Source organism: Mobula birostris, chromosome 3, assembly GCF_030028105.1.
Source record: "Mobula birostris isolate sMobBir1 chromosome 3, sMobBir1.hap1, whole genome shotgun sequence".
Lineage (NCBI taxonomy): Eukaryota > Metazoa > Chordata > Chondrichthyes > Myliobatiformes > Myliobatidae > Mobula > Mobula birostris.
Window position 1 is genome coordinate 47,856,111 of NC_092372.1, and position 23,519 is coordinate 47,879,629.

At 39.0% G+C, this 23,519-nt stretch overlaps 2 protein-coding genes across 4 annotated transcripts in view; one reads left to right on the forward strand and one right to left on the reverse strand.

The window, feature by feature from the left end:
• kif2a (kinesin family member 2a) overlaps positions 1 to 23,519 on the forward strand; it is a 119,475-nt gene that overhangs the window by 85,476 nt on the left and 10,480 nt on the right. Inside the window, exons 12-18 of one of the 2 annotated variants that reach the window (XM_072252583.1) lie at positions 76 to 167; positions 638 to 780; positions 1,836 to 2,040; positions 4,236 to 4,346; positions 6,550 to 6,617; positions 9,706 to 9,822; positions 12,997 to 13,144. In XM_072252583.1, the coding sequence (XP_072108684.1) occupies positions 76 to 167; positions 638 to 780; positions 1,836 to 2,040; positions 4,236 to 4,346; positions 6,550 to 6,617; positions 9,706 to 9,822; positions 12,997 to 13,144 (884 nt within the window). The remainder of the gene's footprint in view (positions 1 to 75; positions 168 to 637; positions 781 to 1,835; positions 2,041 to 4,235; positions 4,347 to 6,549; positions 6,618 to 9,705; positions 9,823 to 12,996; positions 13,145 to 23,519) is intronic. The other variant, XM_072252584.1, reaches the window with a different exon arrangement.
• The window catches only part of dimt1l (DIM1 dimethyladenosine transferase 1-like (S. cerevisiae)), a 68,423-nt gene that overhangs the window by 5,949 nt on the left and 38,955 nt on the right, over positions 1 to 23,519 (reverse strand). The gene's annotated exons all lie outside the window — the stretch shown is intronic.

Consider the following 23,519-nt stretch of genomic DNA (forward strand, 5'->3'; position numbering starts at 1 on the left):
CAATATTGTTTTAAATGTTATTGATTTAATGTTCCTTCTTCATTTGAATTTTACTATTTATTTTCATCTTTACAGCCCGGGATGTTTTTCTAATGTTAAAGAAACCAAATTACAGAAAAATAGAACTCCAGGTGTTTGCAACATTTTTTGAAATTTACAGTGGCAAGGTAAATGAGCTTTTTCAAATTTCAGTAAGTTCTTGACACATTTGATAATTCCCAACTGAAAGACTTTTTGTTTCAGAACATGACTATTCTTATCTATATATATTTTGAACTTCCACTTTAACAGGAATATTAATTATATTGAAAAATGTAGACCAAACAGCTCCTGAGACTGTTTCACATTTCCATAAACTCATGACTTCATTAGTGCTTTGACTTCAGTTGTATTTTCTTGTTTGACCCCTTATTCCACTGTTGATCTATTTATTTTAGCTAAATCCTGCTTGTTCCACCTTTTGAATACTCTTAATGATTCAGCATCCATTGTCTTTTTTGCCAAAAAAATAATGGCTATTCATCAGATTTTTTTCATCTACAGTGCTGTTTTAATTTGAATAATTTCAGCAGAATTGATCAATTTCAGTTAACCGTCTCTACAGTTAATAATTTATCTGGTGCATTGTATTATCCAGGTATTCGACTTACTTAATAGAAAAGCTAAGCTAAGAGTGCTGGAAGATGGTAAGCAACAGGTTCAGGTAGTGGGACTTTCAGAGCGAGATGTTAAATGTACAGAAGATGTATTGAAACTAATTGAAGCTGGTAATAGCTGCAGGTGAGCCTTGCATGCATTATTTTTGTATTTTATACATGTTGAACTTCTTCATGGAAGTAAAATATTTCAAAACATGAAAATCATTTTTGTACATAAAGCTGCTTATTATCAAATTTAGAAACAGGCAAAATAAAATTTGTGTCCAGCTTTTTCTTGGCAGTCTACATATTGGGATGCTTTTGAAAGGGTGCCTGTATGGAAGTTTGATCACTGGGCTTACTAGGTTTTTAATGTGTATCTGTATGACCTTGAGAAGAAGATAAAATAAATGCTCAAAATAAAATGTTTTGATGTAAGCTTGTACCTGAAAGTGTAATATTGATCCTGGGTGTTACCAACAAGTTTATTTACTCAAGCAAAGGACTTCCAGACACATGAAAATTTTGATGATCAATTTATTGACTAGTAGAAAGAGCTAGATTATTTATTGTAAAGACTTTACATGTATAGTGAAATGAAAGTCTATGGGTTTTAGCTCTTTACTGCAGTTGAGCTAATTTGATGCGAAATCTTGTCTTGCCAAAGTTTGTCCAGCAGTTGTAGATTTATAGGCCTTCCTCAACCAGTCATTGCAAACAATACTCCTTTTTGAATTTTATAAATATTTTGTTCCCATTCATTTGTATTGTAGCTTTTTTTAAAAAAAAGAATATAATTCAGTAACAGTTATTACTCCTCAACCATCAGGCTCTTGAACCAGAGGGGTTACCTTCACTCACCCCAACACTGAACTGATTCTACAACCTATGCACTCACTTTTATGGAGCTTTCAATGTGTTCTTAATATTTATTGCTTATTTTTTATTATTATTAATCTTTGTTTTTGCAGTTTGTTGTCTTTTGCACATTGGTTGTCTCGTGCAGGTATTCATTGATTCTGTTTTTTTTTGTATTTACGGTGCATGCCCACAAGAAAGTGAATCTCAGGGTATTATATGATGACCTACAAGTACTTTGATAAATTTACCTTGAACTTTTAAATGATGCTATTTGTCATAATGCAATAAGTTTTGCAAATATTCTTTAATTTAGTATTTGTTTCAATATCCTTTTAGAACATCTGGTCAGACTTCTGCAAATGCTCACTCTTCAAGAAGCCATGCAGTTTTCCAGATAATTCTTCGCAGAAAAGGGAAAATGCATGGAAAATTTTCTTTAATAGACCTGGCTGGAAATGAAAGGGGTGCAGACACCTCCAGTGCAGATCGACAGACGCGACTTGAAGGGGCTGAAATTAACAAGAGTCTTTTAGCACTCAAGGTAATGCAAAGAAACAACTTTTATCTTTATTATAGGTCCATATAAATCATAGCTACCTATCAGATATTTTGTAAGCCAGCTGTAGTGATTGTAAGCTTTTATTTGAACTTTTTGGATGGTGAAAATTACCAGCACAGGGTACCAAATTTTCGGCTAACCTCACTTAACAGTTCTTGATCTAAAACTTTGTAGGTTATAGATTTTCAAATGCTTCTCTAGATGTTTACTTAAAGCCAGGATTTCTTTGTTATTTGGGTAAAAAAAAACCCTGAAATCCCCTCTAATTATCCTATTAACACAAATTTCAGCTCCTGAGATTTTTGCACCTCTTCTATTCCCCACTCTGGCCTCTAACCTCTTCTCCTTACCTGCCTGTCACCTCCTCTTGGCGCCATGGTGCCCGTCTCCTTTCCTTTCTCCCATGGTCCACCCTCCTCTCCAATCAGATTCCTTTTTCTCCAGCCCCTTCACCTGTCCCACCTACCTGGTTTCACTTACCACCTCCTAGCTAGCCCTCCTTTCCCTCTCCCCCCTCGACCTTTTCATTCTGGCATCTTTCCCCTTCCTTTCCAGTCATGAAGAAAGGTCTTGACCCGAAACGTTGACTGTTTATTCATTTCCATAAATGGCCTGACCTGCTGAGTTCCTCCAGCATTTTGTGTGTGTTGTTCTAGATTTCCAGCATTTGCAGAATCTCTTGTGTTTACCTTCATTCTGAGTTTAAACTTAAAAGGCATTTAGATAGGCATATGAACATTCAAGGAATGAAGTGCCGTAGACCATGTAGAGGAAGATGGGAATAGTCTAAATTGGCAAGGACATTGTAGGTGTAAGGGCCTATTCCTTTGCGGTTCTGTATCCTATTTCTAATACTTCACATTCTTCCACCTGAACATCAAGATCTATATCATTTTACCTTTTATGTTAAGAGATTTATAGTGTTTATTTGGAGACAGCAGCCAGAGAACTGGAAATGAATACTAATGAATTGATCCACTTGACCTGAAACAGGAGTGTGTGGGCCATGGCAGTCAAAGCTCAAACTGGGCACATCACCTGATGATGATAGTGTTTATTAAAATTATACACTTTTTTCTGTTTCTTCCCTTTGCTTTACTCTCTGATATGGCCTCAATTATCCACTTTTCCTTTACATATTTATAAAACATCTGAGTTCATTCCTTAATTTTAACCACCAAAATTTTATATTTGCTAGTTTTGTGCTCTTTATTTCACCCCTGACCATCTGCGTTTCTCTTCAGGTATGATTTAATATAATATGAACATTGTTGGGTGTGTTAGATGGTTCTTGCACTGATAATAACTGCAAATCTTGCGGTGAAATTTCCATCCCATCTTCATATCAAAATAAGTTGGATGCAAATCTTGTTACCAAGTCTTGTAGTGTACATGTGTATTGTGAAGCCTGCATTTCCTGTATGGGTAGCCACTTTATGTTGTTCATGTACACAGAAAATAAACTTAAATGATCAAAATTAATGCTAAGTGGGAATTTAGGGGAATGCTAAGTGCAATTGTGGCAACCTTTTAAGAATTGCAAATCATTCCTTTGCGACATAAAAAGTTGCCACAATCAGACTTAGCATTTTCCTAACATGATCAATGGCCATTTAACTTGTTTTGAACTCTGCAATAACTTTTCTTCTAGTCTATTTTCCTGTTCCTATGCACTTATTCCATAAAAGGAAAATTTTAATTACAGCTGCCTTGTGTTTCACAAGTTTGAGATTTGGAATCCTCAGAAGTGTAATTATAGACATGATCGTTGTAATTTGCATTACTGTTTCCAACTTGTTATTTATAGTTTAATTAAAGTTAGATTTGTGAGGTGAGAAGAGCAAGCAACAATGCTATTTATCCCTTTGCTATAAGGTACCTGTATTTTGCTCTAGAATTTCCATCAAGAAGTATTTCTATCTAGAAATTTAGTGTTGTCTGTGCATCTCTCATTAATAGCAACACACACCCTTCGTCAGGACCCTTCACCTTAACTGCCTGTTAACAGTCCTGACGAAGGGTCTTGGCCCAAAACGTCGACTGTACTTCTTCCTATAGATGCTGCCTGGCCTGCTGCTTTCACCAGCATTTTTTGTGTGTGTTGCTTGAATTTCCAGCATCTGCAGAATTCCTCGTGTTTGCATCTCTCGTTAATAATCTATTTTGTGTAATTATAGGAATGTATCCGAGCCTTGGGTCGAAACAAACCTCACACCCCATTCAGAGCTAGTAAACTTACTCAAGTGCTTAGAGATTCTTTTATAGGAGAGAACTCCAGAACTTGCATGGTAAGTCACATTTTTTAAAAACTATATCTGTTCAAAGCAAATAGGTATACTCCAGTAAATTGTTGGAGTTAGCGTAAATCATTTTTCTTTCTATTCACCCGGTATTTTCCTGAAAATAATGATATCTTGGGCAGTTAAAGATGAAGGGTCTTTGCCCTGAATTTTTAACTGGTTTCTTTTTTATAGTGCTGCTTAACTGGCTGAGTTCATTGTACGTTTGTTTCAGATTCCAAAATCTGAAGTTTAACTTGTTTTTTAGGGATATCTTGAGATATGATTGAAGTGAGCTGTTAGCTCTTCATTATTATATGTAAATGGTCATGCACATGGAAGAATGGATTAAAGGACAGAGCTCACAGCAGAAACAAAACAATTCTACTTGATGCCACAATTTTTTGACAGGTTATTAGATAGAAGTAGGAGTATTAGATAAATTATTATTAAAATTTAATAGATAAAAGTAGAACTAGATCTTTTTTAAGCACTAGATCCTTTTTAAAACTAGGAGTATTAATTCAGGAAAGATACTCTGATAGAACCTTTTTTAAAATTTGGCCTTCTCTACGCTATTACGGTTAACTTGGTCATAATCACTGGCATATTTACTGCACCATAAAATCTTTACTGGACAACATCCTTTGCATCAGCAATAACTCATCTTTGAGAGTTATTGTTGAGACACAAGAAAGACTGCAGATGCTGGAATGAAGCCAAATGCTGGATGAACTTAGAGGGTCAGGCAACATTTAAGGAGGGAAATGAACAGTCAGTGTTTTAAACTGGCACCCTTCATCAGGTCTGGAAAGAAAAAAGACAGAATCCAGAACAAAAAGGTTAAGGGGAAGAGCACAAATGGGGTGAGTGATGGGTGAATTCAGATGAAGGGGAAGGTGGGTAGATGGGGGAAGAGGAAGAAGTGGGAATGGTGTGAGAAGTTGGGAGATTAAGAAGCAAAGTGCTGAAAAGATGGAATCGGATGGGAGAGAACAGTGGACCATGGAATAAAGGAAAGGAGGTGGTCAATCAGAGGAAGGAAGAGGTGGATGATAGGCAGGTCGTGAGGGCAGGAAGAGGGGAAAGAGAAGGTGTAATCCAGAGGGATTAGGGAAAATGAGGAGGAACAGAGGGGAGTAGTTTCTAGAAATCAATATTGATGCCATCAGTTTGAAGACTACCAAGAGGTATTATGAGGTACTATTCCTCTAATCTGTATCTATCCTCAACTTGTGTGTTCAGAGTAAGAGTGCTTGAACTGTTCCTCCACCCCCCCCCCCCCCACACTTTGTCTTCTCGTATTCCTCTGGCCCACTTACCCTTCCTCTTTCCTCTTTCCTGCCCTCATGATCTGCATATCACCCACACCTCCTTCCCATAATTCCATGGTTCACTGTCATCTCATCAGATTCCATCTTTTAACAGCTCTTTGCCTCTTCCACCTATTACCTCCCAGCTTTTCACAGCATTCCCACAGCACCCTCCCCAATCCCTCACCTATCCATTTCCCCCTCCGCCCCACCTGGTTTTACCTATCACTTGCCCAGTCCATGCTTCTCTCCTTCCCCCGTGCCATTTTATTTTGGTCTATGCCCTCTTTATTTCTAGTCCTGAAGAAAAGTCTTAAGATTGAAACATTGTTTTCCTCCATAAATGCTGCCTGACCTGTTGAGTTCCTCCAGCATTGTTAAGAGTTATTTTGCTGTTATTAACTTGTTCTATAGAATGTAAAGAAATAATATATTTAAAGACATCATTCATTCACATTCTGAGGTTGACCCAAGAGCTTTACCACCAGTCCAGTATTTTGAATAACAGAAATGATTATAAAGCAAGAAATGTGTGGCATATATCAGGGTCCTGTACAACAATAATACTTGATTGTTTATGTTTTGTTAATACTTTTAAACTTGCAATTATAGATGTTTTTATTTATTTAATTGAAAATATGTTTAACCACCAACATCTGTTGTCTCAGTTTTTAAACAACATTTATCAGTTCTTAATTATAGATGTTAACTGATCTATTTTGAACCAGAATGATGCTGAATTTCTATCTGAAATAACAGTATTTTGTAGCAGTTTGCTATTGCTTTTAACTCTAAAGTAAATCATGAACTATCCACTAGTGAATCTTCATACGTATGCAGTATTTTTGCTTGGTGCAGGCATGTTTTATGCCTTCCTTAATCTTTGCATTTATTCATAGATTGCTACTATCTCTCCAGGGATGGGTTCTTGTGAGAATACACTAAATACACTTAGATATGCAAACAGGTATGTTATTTCCTCTAAAAATGCAATCTATATGAAGCAAAATGCCATCTCCATTTCAGTATTTCAATAACAGCAAAATTATTGTTTAGATTTCTTGGAATTGGTTACCAACCTTAAGTAAAAGTTGTAAATATTGATCTTGTGCTGTTTTTGTAGTGTGATGATTGCTAATTTGTTTTTCACTTGGTCCATGTTGTGTTTGAATATTGGATCAATAATTGGTATCAGAACAAGGTCTTGAATAGTATATTCAATAAATTACTGGTATTGTGAGAAATCATTTTGCGGTTCCCATGTTCAGTGTTGAAGAATAGAGTGACTCTTGAACATAACAAAATAACCTATAACTAGTAGTTTATATAAAAGAGTGAAAGTTTATTAAGTACAAAATCCTATAACTGGCTTCTTGGTGAAAGTTGATGAATAACTCACAGATCTTGGTTCCTGGAAACTCTTGGACACAAGTGACATCACCTTAAGCCTGGTCTCTTTCCTGCTTTCCCATAAATCTTATAAGTCTGTTTGAAGAGTTCCTTCATATCTTTAGCTTTATCCTTTAATCTTCAAGCAAAGTAGACATAATCAATGTCTGTATTTAATTTTAATGATCAAAAATACCACTACCATTTAAGATATTGCTGAGTTTTCAGCTATACCAGGTCAACACCAGTCCATTGTATTCTATGCCTTGGTAACTTAAGTGTCTTTCTGCTTAAATGTTGTGAGCATCTGTTTCCATCTACCCCTTAGGCAGTGTAATTCAGATTCCAGCTACCCTTTAGGTGACCATCTTTTTTCTTAGGATTTCCCCTGAACCCCCCCCCCCCCCCCCCCATCCTTGTCCTAAATCCGTGTCCTCTAGTTTTAGATAATTCTACTTTGTGGAAAAATGTTTTATGTCCTCTCAGTTTTCACCCCCCCCCCCCCCAAATCCTCTGCTTGAAGGAAAAAATAGCAGATCCAGTGTGTCCTCATAACTAAAATGCTCCATTCCATGCAATTTCCTGGTGATTCTCCACTGCATCCTCTCCAGTACAATCATGTCTTTCCCGTAATCTAGCCAGCTCTGGCCTAAAGGCTGATTTATACTTGTGCGTCAAGCTTGTGCCGTAGCCTACGCAAGTGTGCAACACCGTTGTGAGCATTTATTCTTGTGCGTTGGTGTGTCTGCATTGCTCTGCAATTCGTGCATGTCATACATGCGCACACACCTGCCCGTGCAAGGCTTCATGGTCATGGTAATCTTTCTTGGGGTATATAAGTTTAAAGCGAACGTCTTTTTTCATAAAAGTGAAATGTGTCCTCCATAATTTTGGAGGTCTGTAAAGCTTTATGGAAAGCATTGCAGCCAGAGTTCCTTCCCTGCCCTTCAGTCATCCAATAGGAAGCTATTGCAGCGTAGGAGGAAATGTGATGCTACCAAGCAGAACAATCACAGTTGTTGCGGTCTGCGTTGCCGTGACGCGTAGTTACATTTTGGGAGAGGTGCGCGTCAGGCTACAGCGTAGGGATCCGCGTAAGCACTGCGTAGGGTTCGCAGCTATGCCATACCTACCGCATCAATTTGATGCAGAAGTATAAATCAGCCTTAACCGTGTTGTCAAATAATCTCCTTACTCTGATATTCTCTTCCCTAGCTAATGAAGCCAAATATCCAATAAGTTGCCTTCACCACTTTATCTAACTGTGCTGCCACCTTCAGGAATTCTTGGACTTGTCTATCCTCATTGTCAATAGTCTCCATGACCCTGCCTTTCATTGGTAGATGACCTATCCTTGTTACACCTTCTGAATTACATCACCACACACTTATCAGAATTAACTTCCATCTGTCATTGCTCTGCTTATTTTACCAACTGAACAATATCACCAGTAAGCCTAAGAATATTCTCCTCACTATCAATAACACCACTACTTCTTGTGTCATCCAGAAACTTATTATTCGTACCTTTTATAAGCAATTCCAAATCATTAATATATGTAGCAAGTAGTAAGGGTCCCAACAGTCAACCCTGTGGAACACTACTGGTCATAAAAACACCTTTCAGCCATCATGTTCTGTCTGAGAAATTTAATCAAATTGATCAGATAGGACTTCTCCTTTGCAAAAGTATGATGACTATTTTCCTGCCTTGGAATTTTTGCCTTTCCAAATATCGATTAACCTTGACCCTCCCCCCCCCCCCCCATAACTTCCTTACCATTTATCGTAGACTCGTAGACCTGTAATCTAAACTAGAGGAAGAGTGGGACAGCATTTCATATTCTACCTGCGTCATCTACAACCTGACAATAGGGATGCTAAATTCTTCAATTTCAGAACACTTGCTCCCATTCTGTCCTTTTTTCTCTCCTAGTCTACCCAGTTCCTCCGTCACATACCCTTTCCTATCAGATTCCATCGACTGCAGCACTTTCTGATGTCCTAGCCTCTTTGCTATTTCCACCCTTCCTTTTCCATCTGTTACTTACCTTTCTTCACCTGGATCCACTTATCACCTGTCAGATTGTATTCCATCTTTTCCACTCTCCTCTTATACAGTCCAGATGGAGCATCTTGACCTGAAACGGCGACTGTTCATTCCTCTCTACAGATGCTGCCTGACATGCTGAGTACTTTGTTTTCTTCTCTGAATTCCAGCACTTGTAGTCCCTTGCATCTCCATTGACCTATAATTATACGGCTTATCCCTGTGGCACATCTTGAATAAAAGTACTCTATATGCTGCTTTTAGTCATCTGTTTCCTCACATTGTCAGGTCCCCACTGAATTCTTGTATAAATATTTAGTTTCTGTTTGTGTGTAATAAGTGTCATATGTTAGGCAGTGTGTCATTAACATCCAGATATTGCTGTTGTGGCTATTTAGAATGTTTGGTACAATTTTTTCTAGTTTCATCTTCATAACTGGCTCAACTGTTTCTTTCAGACTTTTGTTTAAATTGAAAAGAGAAATCCAAAAATTTCTTGAATTGAAATGGGAGTATTTTTCGACAGGTGATCTTTCATTCAAGTTTTAATTATATTGTTCTTTCCTGACTGAAATTTCCTCCTTCCTCTTTGTTCACACATTTGCTTACTACTGCAGAGTAAAGGAATTTGGAATAAGTCCCTCGGATATTCCCTTTCAGCAAGGTGGTGGGAGCCGATCTGACCTCTCTCCTACCTACCTCGACTATGATGACTTCCCTCCTTCACCTACCAGGTCTATATCTTTCTGTCAATTCTATTTCTTTCTCCTCTGACCTTCCAATTTCCCCCCCCCCCCCATTTTCCCCATCCCCATATAATCTTCCCATTTTGTACTGAAACACTTAAGTCTTCAGTTATTCCAAATTGCGTGTAATTTTATTAACTAACATTTTTTTTATAAAATGTATTTTCTTCATTTTTCCCATTTTTGTTGGAAGGTAGAATAAACAGTTTTTTGCATTGTTTCAGTGTAATTTTCACAACTTTTTTTTTCAAAATGATTTGTTTGCTGACCTAAAGGCTATGTAAATACAAATCAAGACCAGAAACTTGTACTTTGCAATATTATTAAAATGTATGAGAATGCATCTTCTGCTTTGTGTTAAGGACAATGCTTATAGTGTTCGTTGGATAGAACCCTGCACAAATTGCATTTGTATTCACTATTTAATCAAACCAGTGGCAGTCTTAGTCCCACTGGTCCCTTGCTAAATTTACTATTTTTCTTATAAAGTGCTAATTTTGAAATCAGTTGAGATACATGCCATTTTAATTACTGTTTATATTTATTTTCAATATTAACTGTGGTAGATTAAAATGGCAAATTAATTTTACTTACAAATTATTCATTTATATAAGAATATAAGGAACATAAGCAGAGCTTTGGTGCTTTATACATCCTCTGTTTACTAATATAATGACCTGTACCATTTTCCTGCATTAATTAATTTCCTTCCCTTGATAACATTAAAATCCAAAATTTCTAGTAATGTCTGCCTTGAATATTCAGAAACTAAGCCTCCATGATAATCTTGGACAAATAGTTCCAAAGAATCATAGTCTTCAGTGAAGACGTTTCTTTTCATTTCAGTTTTGAACATCTTTCTCCTTATCCTGAGATGGGCAGTTGGCTTAAGACATCAGAACCAGAGGAAACATTGCTAGTTCATTTATTGAGCTCTGTAACAATTTAATGTTTCAATGAAATCACTTCTCATTCTTTTAAAATCGAGGTTGATGTCCAGTCCACACCCCCCACCCCCAATCCATCCCACGAATCACTCTGTTGAACATTTGGGGCAGTATTTCTATTGCAACAATGTTCTGAACACAAGCATAAAGTACAGGTTCCTTAAGTAGGTTAATCAGAACTAAATATTCCGGGGTTGTCTCACCAGAGCTCTGTTACATTCTTGAACTTAAATTCTATTCCAGTGAGATCCAACATACAATTTGCTCTCCTGGTAGCTTGCTGTATCTGTATGTTAGCTCTGAGGAATTCATGTACAGCTTGGATCCTTCTGAACTGGGAAACCTTTCAGTCTCCCAGCATTCTCCTGACAATTTTTACAATACAAGCCAGCTACATAGCATCAACAAACTAGAATATGTTGATTATTTTTTTAATGTTGTTTCTTATTCTCCAGTTCTTGAAAATAACATGTCATAGTTGACTTGGTTGAATTATGTTGTTGAGTCATCATGGAAGGCAACATTGGCAAGAATGCAAAATATATCCTCAAATGTAGATTGCTTCCTCTTATTCCTGTTGTAGAGTACATACATTTTCATTTACCTCTTTATAAATTTAGTCAAATCATAGGTCAAAACGGGCATGAGAGTGGCAAATGAAATACAATGTTGAAAAATGCATGGTCATGCACTTTGGTAGTAGAAAGAAATGTGCAGACTATTTCTAAATGGGGAAAAAATCCAAAAATCTGAGATGCAAAGAGACTTGGGAGTCCTTGTGCAGAACACCCTGAAGGTTCACTTGCAGGTTGAGTTGGTGGTAAGGAGGGCAAATGCAATGTTGGCATTCATTTCAAGAGGCCTAGAATACAGGAGCAGGGATGTGATGCTGAGGCTTTATAAAGCACTGGTGAGGTCTCTCCTTGACTATTGTGAACAGTTTTGGGCTCCTCATCTAAGAAAAGATATGTTGGCATTGGAGAGGATTCAGAGGAGGTTCACAAGGATGATTCCGGGAATGAAAGTGTTATCATGCGAGAAACGTTTGATAACTCTGGGTCTGTACTCGCTGGAATTTAGAAGGATGAGGGGCAATCTCATTGGAATCTTTCAACTGTTGAAAGGCATAGACAGAATAGATGTGGAGAGAATGTTTCCTATGGTGGGGGAGTCTAGGACAAGAGGGCACAGACTCAGGATAGAGGGGCATCCATTTAGAACAGAGATGCAGAGAAATTTCTTTAGCCAAAGGGTGGTGAATTTGTGGAATTTATTACCACAGGAAGCTGTGGAGGCCTGGTCATTGTGTGTATTTAAGGCAAAGCTTGATAGGATCTTGATCGGACATGGCATCAAAGGTTACAGGGAGAAGGCTGGGGAATGGGGCTGAGGAGAGGAAAAAAGGATCAGCCATGATTGAATGGCACACTCGATGGGCCAAATGGCCTAATTCTGCTCCTATATCTTAAAATGCTGGGTTTATTTTTGTTTCAGTTGCATTAGAAGTATAATATATTTTGATGACTGAGGCAAGGTGGGGACAGTCATTGATACATATTAACATAAATCATCAAGTGCAGGTAGATGACTATTTAAAGAAGGAATATAATTAACATAAAACTTCCACAAGTGAGAAGAAATCTGACTTGCTGCCTCCACCTTAACTTGACAGCTTGACACAAACCTCTACAATCAGGAGGACGTTGTTGATTTACTTCTGTTATGATAAAATACAGGGCTGAAATTATGTAGGTTTAAATTGGGAATAAGGCATAAGACTTTATGTCCTGTCAAAAGGGTGTGTACTGGTAGATTTTAACCATGGATTAACCTGGCCTACAGTAGGGAGGATACAGCTCATTAATTGGTGTTATAATATTAGAAAATCACTTGAAGAATATTATGTAAATAATACTCTAATTGTTTTTCTCTGGTCTTTTGGAATACGAAAGCTCACCTTTGCTTTTGGAGCTTAACTTTCATCCAAAACAAATTTAAAAACTGGATTTTTACTGTTTGTTAAATCACAAGTTATAGCACACCTTCTAATCTAAATCTTGTAATTTTATCAGGACATTATTAGAAAGTTACCAGTCCTTTTAGTACAGGCTACAAAGGCTATAAATTTGAAATCTGTTTAATGAAGAAATTAACCTAAAAAATAAATAGTTATTTTATTTTTATTCCCCTTGCCTCAAACCTGCTTTTGATCTAGAGTGAAAGAATTAGTTGTGGATCAAAATGGTCCAGGAGAAGGGCGGGTCAATATCCTTGTACCAAGTCAGCTTGATGCACTAGAAGCACAGTGGGGACTTGGAAGCTCTCCTCAACGAGATGATCTGAAATTGCTATGTGAACAAAACGTGAGTTTTTTTTAAAACATTGAAGTTATAGAAAATTATTATTAATTTTATTTGTTCAATGTGTACCGTGGTATAAAGTGGTATCTTTTTGCCCTCCGCCTCTGTTGCCCCAATGAAAATATCTGTTTGTCCAGTATCTCCTTATAGTTAAATACCCTCTAATCCAAGTGATATTCTAGTGAACTACTAGCACTTCCTTCCCAATTGTTTACATGTCATCCTGTGCATATATTGACCAACAGTGGCGACAGAAGTATCACAACTGCAAACGTTGACTGTTAATATTCCTGCACTGATGCTGCTCAACCTGCTGAGTTCCTCCAGCAGTTGGAGTTTTGATCTGCAGTACCTGTTACATTGACTGTAAAATTGTCATCCCTTTTCAAGTTCTTCCTTTACTTCATTCCACCCTTTCCGAGAAATGTTGATGTTTTGTGTATCTGATTTTTACCTTGATACTGGTATTGGTTTATTATTGTCAGATGCCCCAGGATAATGTCCATACAAATCAAGTTATTACACACTGCAGTGACCTAGAACAAAGTAAAATAATAATGCAGAATAAAGTGTAAAAGCTAGGGGAAGTGTAGTGCTGTAATAAAGTGCAAGATCATAATGTGATCGATCGTGAGATTCAAGAGTTCATCGTTTACTAGAGGCCCGTTGGAGAAAATGATAACAGTGGGTAGAAGCTGTCTTTAAGCCTGGTGGTATGTGCTTTCAGGCTTTTGTATCTTCTGCTCGATGGAAGAGGAGGGAAGAGAGATATTCAGCGGTGTATTTCATTATGCTAGCTGCTTTACTGTGGCTGTGAGAAGTATAGATAGAGTCTGTTGAGAGGAGGTTGGTTTACATGATGCGCTGAGCTGTATCCACAATTCTGCTGTTTATTGTGGTCATGTGCCGAGTATTTGGCATGCCAAGCAGTAATATACCCAGGTAGATGCTTTGCTGAACCCCAAGATGATTTTGCCTAAAGCTCTGGAATCTCCTCCCTATTCATACACACGCACAGATGGACACAGACTTTGGTCATTCAGTTTAATGTCTCCTAAGATTAATTTGATGCTGGTTTATCTTTGATCAGATGATTACTTATTCATTTCAAATAATTTATGCTGAAAAGTGAGGAAATGACACCTGAGGATAGGAAGCATAAGTAATATAATTAGAATGAAAACATTATTCCAGGAATGTGATCAAAAGGAGTTCTAGGCATCTTTTATGACATGAGCTGCCTTAACCAAAGGCATGACCATCTTTTCTGTGCAGTGATATTAGCTTCTTCATTTTCATCTAACACAAAAGCGCATCTTGGTGTTTGCACAATTTTAGGATTCATCTTGAGTTTTAAAAACATGGTTGTGCAAGAGTAGCTCTGTGGCAAGGTTTATTACAGCCAGTCAGAATTATTTTCCTCCAGGACTACTGTGAGAAAATGCGAATCAATTCAGCCATAGTTCAATATTGTGCAGTTTGACAGTCTGCAAGGGGAGCTGAAATTCAGAATATAATTAAGTGTACATTTTGAATGATATTAAATATGGCAGGAGCAATGAAATATTAAAATAGTATCTCTCCACACCCAAAAAAGTTAAACAAAAAGAGTTAAAATTCAAATAAATTCAATATTTTACTCATTTGATTTACAAATAAAATCTTCATCATGTTAATATATAATTTATTGAATGACGAGAACCCATTTGACTATAGAAATGAGAACTTTTGTACTTCAGCTTTTCACCAAGTCTAATTTTTAACATGTTAAATGCCCTGAAAGTAATTGGTTAGCACTTAAATATAGTTTCACCTTCATAATGTGGCACTACCTAATTAATTTGATTTTGTATGACCTTGCCTGTATCATTCACCCACTGAGATTATTCTAGCTCCGCAGTAGTTACCAAATTAGTTCTGTAAGTCTACGAGTTGCACACATACATATGACAATCAGAATCATAATCAGGTTTAATATCACTGGTGTGAAATTTGTTAATCGGCATCAGTACATTACAATACATACTTTCTGTAATTTATTTTTAAATTATGTGCAGTTGCAAGAAAAAGTTTGTGAACCCTTTGCATTACCTAGTTTTCTGCATTAATTACTCATAAAATGTGGTCTCGTCTTCATCCAAGTCACAATAGTAGACAAACGCAATCTACCTAAATTAATAACACACAGATAATTGTACTACATCTCGTCAATACTGAGTACAGTGTTTAAACAATCATAGTAAAGGTTCAAAAAAGTAGGTGAACCGCTGGCTGCCTGGCCTGCTGCGTTTACCAGCAACTTTTATGTGTGCAGCTTGAACCGCTGGGATGCTGCCTTCTACAGAAGGTATTTGGAGCCAGGTGTTCCAATCAATGAGATAGCTTGGAAGTGTGGGTTGTAGCGGTGCCCTGTCCTATTTTTTTATATATGAAAAAGACGCCCAATGTCTGGTTACTGATAGAGGCTGCTCTTCTCAAGAAATATCTGTTTATATGCACTATGCCTCGATCAAAACAACTTTCAGAAGCCCTTAGAATAGGGGTCGCCAACCCGTCGATCGTGATCGACCAGTCGATCTTTCAGACTTTCCCAGTAGGTCCCGAAGAAGAATCAAAAATAAATACACAAATACTGTTGTAATGTGAGCATTATAAAAGTAAGTAATACTAATTAGGATAATGGTAATATAGCAATATTTTCGCTAAAAAGCTGTTTGTAAAGAGAGTGTTTCCGGGTTGCGGGGGTTTAGTTCCGTTCTATCTGCCCAGTGCGCATGTATGTAGCTCCCCCGCCATGCACTGCATTTTCAGCGTAGCCTGTGCTGCATCGAAGTGATCAATCAGATTAGGGATAAGAGTACTGACTATCGCAAACATCAATATACGGCAGTGGTCCCCAACCTCCGGACCGCGAAGCAGGCAGTGGTGCAGCAGTAGTCGGGATGCACACAGCACATTTTTAAGAAAAAAAGCTGAAATAAACAAGCTAATTAATTAGGTGCTGCCCAGTACCTAAACGTTGGCTCAGATCAGAGGCGACGCAATCGGCAATCGCTCGTGATATCCTGATAGCATAGCGGAGGCTCCACGAAAGAAGGCGAAAACATACAAATTCCATCCAAAATGGGAAGAGGAATTTCTGTTTACCTTGGTGAAAGACAAGTGTGTATGTATGTTGTGCCACCAAACACAAGCACTGACTAAAAGAGGGAATCTGGAGCGGCACCACAACACCAACCACCAGGAATTTAAAGACACCTACCCCCCAAAGAACGCAATTCGTGCCTGGAAAGTTGAGCTGAAATCGGGGTTGAAGGCCCAGCAATCGTTTTTCACAAAACATGCTGCTCAAAATAAGGTTGCTATTGAAGCATCATTTTGTGTAAGTCACCTTTTGGCTGAACCCAAGAAGCCTTTTACATATGCCGATTTATTCAAGGAAGCAATGGTCATTACAGTAGAAACTGTTTTTAATGACTTTAAAAACAAAAATGGCATCACAACCGCAATACGTAATATACCACTTGGCCCTGCAACAGTGACAAGGAGGGTAGAGTCACCATCAGAGGACGTGAATATTTTTCACTATAGTTCGATGAATCCCTGGATGTAATGCAAACAGCTCAGCTTGTTGTATTTGTCAGAATGGCTTTCCAGGATTTTACAACAAAGGAGGACTTCCTCACACTTTTGCAATTAAAGGAAAGAACGAGAGGTGAAGATATTTACAATGAGTTTTAAAAAATACGTCCGTGAAAGTGACATCCCCATTCATAAACTGGTGGCAATTACTACTGATGGGTCTGAGCATTTTCACAGATGAAAATTATTAAATCTAAGTACAGGAGCTGACTTACTGACAGACACCTCACTATGGTTGCTAACTTTCTCACTCCCAAATAACGGACAAAAGTAGCATTCAAATCCAGGGACATTTGTGTTTACCCCGAGAAAGACTACCATGACCATGAAGCCTTGCGCGGGCACCTGTGCGCGCACGTGCGTACGGGCCGATTTCTTTTCTTTACCCCACCAGTCGGTTTTGGCTTAATTTTCATTATTTCTACTTTATATAGGCTGTGTATTTATCATATCGTTCCTGCTTTTAATATATATTAGTGTTATTTTAGGTTTTATGTATTATTTGGTATGATTTGGTGGGTTGTTTTTTTGGGTCTGGGAACGCTCAAAATTTTTTTCCATATAAATTAGTGGTAACTGCTTCGGCGTAAAGCATTTTGGCACAAAAGGTTTCATAGGAATGCTCTACCTTAGCGGGGGAAATACAGGACAATTGACAACCCTACACCTCCCAGACTGTCTCAGACTGGCTGTCTGTAGTTATGAGCCAAATTTCAGGGAACTAGCAGAAAGTATTCAGCCCCAATCATCACACTGAATGCAACAGTCAATTTTTATTCATTTATTTTTTGTGTTGAAAATTAAAGGTGTGAAGTATTGTAATATTCTTAAAGAAAGACAGCTATGGCCTGTTTGATATGCTAGTTACAGTGTTGTTTAAATTAATTTGAAAATTTGACAAAAGTATTTTGTGTAATTCAAATACAATTCGCCCAAATAAAAGGCCTCAAATTGGAAGTACAATCTGAGCTGTTTTTTCTCTAAAAGATTTAGTAGGTAGATCTTGCCTTCACAGAAGTCGAGGTAGGGGATCTTGGGCTTAAAAAGGTTGGTGACCACTACCTTAGAAGGAGAATTGTAGAGATGCATCAAGCTGGAAAAGGCTCCAAAAGCATTTCTAAAGACCTGAATGATCATCAGTAAGAGAAATTGTCTACAAATGGAGGAAATTCTGTACTGTTGCTACTCTCTCTAGGAAGAGGGCATCCTGCAAAGATCACACCAAGAGCACAACATGCGATGCTGAAGCAGGTGAAAAAGAACCCAAGGGTTACAGCAGAGGACCTGCAGAAATCTCTAAAAGTTGCTAAAGTCTCTGCTCATGTGTCCACTATAAGAAAACCACTGAGCAAAAATGGTGTTCATGGAAGGACACTATGGAGGAAACCACTGTTCTCCAAAAAAAAAAATTGCTGTACATCTCAATTTGCAAAAGACCACCTGGATGTTCCGCAGCATATGTTGGACAGTGTTCTGTGGGAAGATGAAACAAAAGTTAAATTTTTTGGTGGAAGTGCACACCGTTATGTTTGGAGGAAAAAGGGCACTACTTTATACTTTATTGTCGCCAAACAATTGATACTAGAATGTACAATCATCACAGCGATATTTGATTCTGCGCTTCCCACTTCCTGGATTACAAATCGATAGTAAATATTAAAAATTTAAATTATAAATCATAAATAGAAAATAGAAAAATGGAAAGTAAGGTAGTGCAAAAAAAACGAGAGGCAGGTCTGGATATTTGGAGGGTACGGCCCAGATCCGGGTCAGGATCCATTCAGCAGTCTTATCACAGTTGGAAAGAAGCTGTTCCCAAATCTGACCGTACGAGTCTTCAAGCTTCTGAGCCTTCTCCCAGATGGAAGAGAGACAAAAAGTGTGTTGGCTGGGTGGGTCGTGTCCTTGATTATCCTGGCAGCACTGCTCCGACAGCGTGCGGTGTAAAGTGAGTCCAAGGACGGAAGATTGGTTTGTGTGATGTGCTGTGCCGTGTTCACGATCTTCTGCAGCTTCTTCTGGTCTTGGACAGGACAATTTCCATACCAGGTTGTGATGCACCCTGGAAGAATGCTTTCTACAGTGCATCAATAAAAATTAGTGAGGGTTTTAGGGGACAGGCCAAATTTCTTTAGTTTTCTCAGGAAGTAAAGGCACTGGTGGGCCTTCTTGGCAGCGGACTCACACCAACACCAAAACCTCATCCCAACTGTGAAGGAGCATCATGGCTTGGGGCTGCTTTGCTGCCTCAGGACCTGAACAGCTTGCAATCGTTGAGGAAACGATGAATTCAAAGTAGTATCAAGACATTTTGTTGGAGAATGTTAGGGTAGTGGTCCATCACCTGAAGCTTAATAGATGTTGGATGATGTAACAAGACAATGATCTGAAATAGAATAATAAATTAACAACAGAATGGTTTAAAAAGAAGAAAATTTGCATTTTGGAATGACCAAGTCAGAGTCCAGCCTTTAACCCAATTGAGATGCTTTGGTATGACCTGAAGAGGGCTGTTCATGCAAGGTATCCCAGAAGTATTAATGAAACTGAAATGTTGCTAAAGGAGGTTCTACCGGTTATTAAAAACAAGGGTTCACATTCTTTTTCCAGACTGGACTGCGATGGATTAAACAATGTGTTCAATAAAGGCACGAAAAGTACAATTGTTTGTGTTAGTTTAGGCAGAGTGTATTTGTCTATTATTGTGACTTGAGGAAGATCAGGCTACATTTTATGAGTAATGCAGAAAACCAGGTAATTGCAAAGGGCTCACAAAAATTTTCTTGCAACTGTATAAAATGCAAAAAGAAAGAAATAAAAGTAGAGGGGTGGTAATCATGGGTTCAGTGTCCATTGAGAAATCTGATGGCAGATGCAAAGAAGCAATTTCTGCTTTCAGGCTCCTGTACTTTCTGCCTGATGGTAGCAATGAGAAGAGGGCATGTCCTGGGTGATGGGGGTCCTTAATGATGGGTGCTGCCTTTTTGAGGCATCGCTCCCTGAAGATGTCCTGGATGCTGGGGAAACTAGTGCCCATGATGGAGATGAATGAGTTCACAACTTACTTTGATCATGTGGAGTGTCCCCACCCATACCAGATGGTGATGCAGCCAGTTAGAATGTTCTCCATGGTACATTTTTTAAAATTTGCGAGTGTCTTTGGTGACGTACCAAATCTCCTCAAAATGCTAATGGAATAGAGCTACTGCTGTGCCCTCTTTGTAAGTATGTCGATATGCTGGGCTGAGAATAGATCCTCGTAGATGTTGACACCTAGGAACTTAAAATTGCTCACCCTTTCCACTACTGATCCCTTGATAAGGACTGGTGTGTCCCCTCGTCTTGGCCTTTCTGAAGTCCACAATCAGTCCTTTGGTCTTCCTGATGTTGAATGGAAGGCAGTTGCTTGCAGCAACGCCCCTCAACCAGCTGATCTTTCTCACTCCCATATGCCTTCTCGTCACCATTTGAAATTCTGCCAACAATTAGTTGCATCATCAGCAAATTTATAAACGGCATTTCAGCTGTAACTAGCCACACAGTCATTGGTGTAGAGAGAATAGAGCAGTGGGCTAAGCACACATCCTTGAGGTACGCCAGTGGTAATTGTCAGCAAGGTGGAGATGTTATTTCCTGTCTGTACAGACTGGATTTCCGGTGAGGAGGTCGAGGCCCAAGTTTTGGTACTCTTTGAACAGAACTGTAGGAATGATTGTGTTAAATGTTGAGTTAATTCAAGAACAGCAGCCCGAAGTAAGTATTATTATTGTGCAGGTGATCCTAGGCTATGTGAAGAAGCAGTGAGATTGTATTTGCTATAGACCTATTGTGGCGACAGGCAAATTGCAGTGGATCCAGGTCTTTGCTTAGGCAGAAGTTGATTCTTGCCATAACCACCCCGTCAAAGCACTTCATCACCATAGATGTGAGTGCTACTGAACGATAGTTGTTCAAGCAGCTTGCCCTGCTTTTCTTGGAACTGGTGTGATTGTTGCCCTTAAGCAGGTTGGAACCTCCAACTGTAGCAATGAGAGATTGGAAATGTCTTTGAACACTCCCACCAGTTGGTTGGCATGGGTTTTCAGAACCTTACTAGGTACACCATCAGGGTCTGTCGACTTGTGAGAGTTCACCCTCTTGAAAGACGTTCTGGCATGGGCCTCCGAGACAGTGATCACAGGGTTACCAGATGCTGCAGTGGTCCTCAGCTGTGGTATTATTTTTCCTTCCAACTTGTGCATAAAGGTGTTGAGCTCATCTGGGAGTGAAGCGTCATCTGTGTATACGATGTTAAGTTTCATTTTGTAGGAAGTAATAGCCTGCCAACTCTACCAGTTATTGTGCATCCGATTCTGTCTCCAACCTCAATCCAAGGCACATATTCATACCCACAGGTTTTAGTGAAATCAGTGAAAACTAAGGACTCCAAGATGAATCCCTGAATACTGTCCAGTCCACTGACTCAAAGTGGTCCTTTGAGTGCTCCTCCACATCCCTTGTCCGTACCTTCTTGGTCCATTACTGGTGGTGTGGTCTTCAGCCTCTGCCTGTACTCGGGGAGTAGAAGTACAGCCGGGTGATCAGACTTTCTGAAGTGTGTGTGTGGGCTTGTGATATAACAGTGGTTCAGTATGTTTGCTCCTCTGGTTCTACGAGTGATATGCTGGTGATAATTATTTAGGAACTTTATCAAGCTGGCCTGGTTAAAATTCCTCAAAATGAAGGGGAAAGGCATCAGGGTGTACTGTTTCATGCTTGTTGACTTAAATATACTTTTTTTTTTTTTCTTTTTTTTTTTTTTGGACCATTTTGGGGAAATTATATCTGGGTAATATTGGCTGTCATTGGTCATCCCCGAGAATAACCGAGAAGAAGGGTAGGGAAAGGAAGAGGAGGGCAGTAGTAATAGGGGACTCGATAGTTAGGGGGTCAGATAGATGATTCTGTGGACACAGTCCGGAGACCCGGATGGTAGTTTGCCTCTCTGGTGCCAGGGTCCGGGATGTTTCTGATTGTGTCCAAGAGATCCTGAAGTGGGAGGGAGAGGAGCCAGAGGTCGTGGTACATATAGGTACCAATGACATAGGTAGGAAAAGGGGAGAGGTCCTGAAAGAACTAGGGAGTTAGGAAGGGAGTCGAGAAAAAGGACCGCAAAGGTAGTAATTTCGGGATTACTGCCTGTGCGACGCAACAGTGAGAGTAGGAATGCAATGAGGTGGAGAATAAATGCGTGGCTGAGGGATTGGAGCAGGGGGCAGGGATTCAAGTTTTTGGATCATTGGGACCTCTTTTGGCGCGGGCGTGACCTGTACAAAAAGGACGGGTTACACCTGAATCCTAGGGGGACCAATATCCTGGCGGGGAGATTTACGAGGGCTACTGAGGTGGCTTTAAACTAGAATGGTTGGGGGGAGGGAATCAAATTAAAGAGACTAGGAGAGAGGAGGTTAGTTCACAAATAGAGAAAGCAGGTAGACTGTGTGTGAGGGAGGATAAGCAGGGGACAGAGATCAGAAGCACTCAGACCAAAGATGTAGAGGACAAGGAAGAAAAAGATAACAAAGTTGTTTGCTCCATTAAGGATGAACAGAGAGTAGGAGGTGGAGAGTTTCTTAAATGCATCTACTTTAATGCTAGGAGCATTGTAAGAAAGGTGGATGAGCTTAGAGCATGGATTGATACTTGGAAATATGATGTTGTAGCTATTAGTGAAACGTGGTTGCAGGAGGAGTGTGATTGGCAACTAAATATTCCAGGATTTCGTTGCTTCAGGTGTGATAGAATAGGAGGGGCAAGAGGGGGAGGTGTAGCATTGCTTGTCAGAGAAAATATAACAGCAGTGCTCTGGCGGGATAGATGAGTGGACTCGTCTACGGAGGCTATTTGGGTGGAATTGAGGAATAGGAAAGGTGTTGTGACGCTTATAGGGGTGTATTATAGACCACCTAATGGGGACCGAGAACTGGAGGAGCAAATTTGTAAGGAGATAGCAGATATTTGTAGTAAGCACAAGGTTGTGATTGTGGGAGATTTTAATTTTCCACACATAGACTGGGAAGCCCATTCTGTAAAAGGACTGGATGGTTTGGAGTTTGTCAAATGTGTGCAAGGTAGTTTTTTGGAGCAATATATAGAGGCATCAACTAGAGAAGGGGCAGTGTTGGATCTCCTGTTAGGGAATGAGATAGGGCAGGTGTCAGAGGTATGTGTTGGGGAGCACTTTGGGTCCAGTGATCACAATACCATTAGTTTCAATATAGTTATGGAGAAGGATAGGACTGGACCTAGGATTGAGATTTTTGATTGGAGAAAGGCTAACTTTGAGGAGATGCGAAAAGATTTAGAAGGAGTGGATTGGGACATTTTGTTTTATGGGAAGGATGTAATAGAAAAATGGAGGTCATTTAAAGGTGAAATTTTGAGGGTGCAGGATCTTTATGTTCCTGTTAGGTTGAAAGGAAAGGTTAAAAGTTTGAGAGAGTCATAGTTTTCAAGGGATATTGGAAACTTGGTTCGGAAAAAGAGAGGGATCTTCAATAAATATAGGCAGCTTGGAGTTAATGAGGTGCTCAAGGAATATAAAGAATGTAAAAAGAACCTTAAGAAAGAAATTAGAAAAGCCAAAAGAAGATACGAGGCTGCTTTGGCAAGTAAGGTGAAAATAAATCCGAAGGGCTTCAACAGTTATGTTAATAGCAAAAGGATAGTGAGGGATAAAATTGGTCCCTTAGAGAAT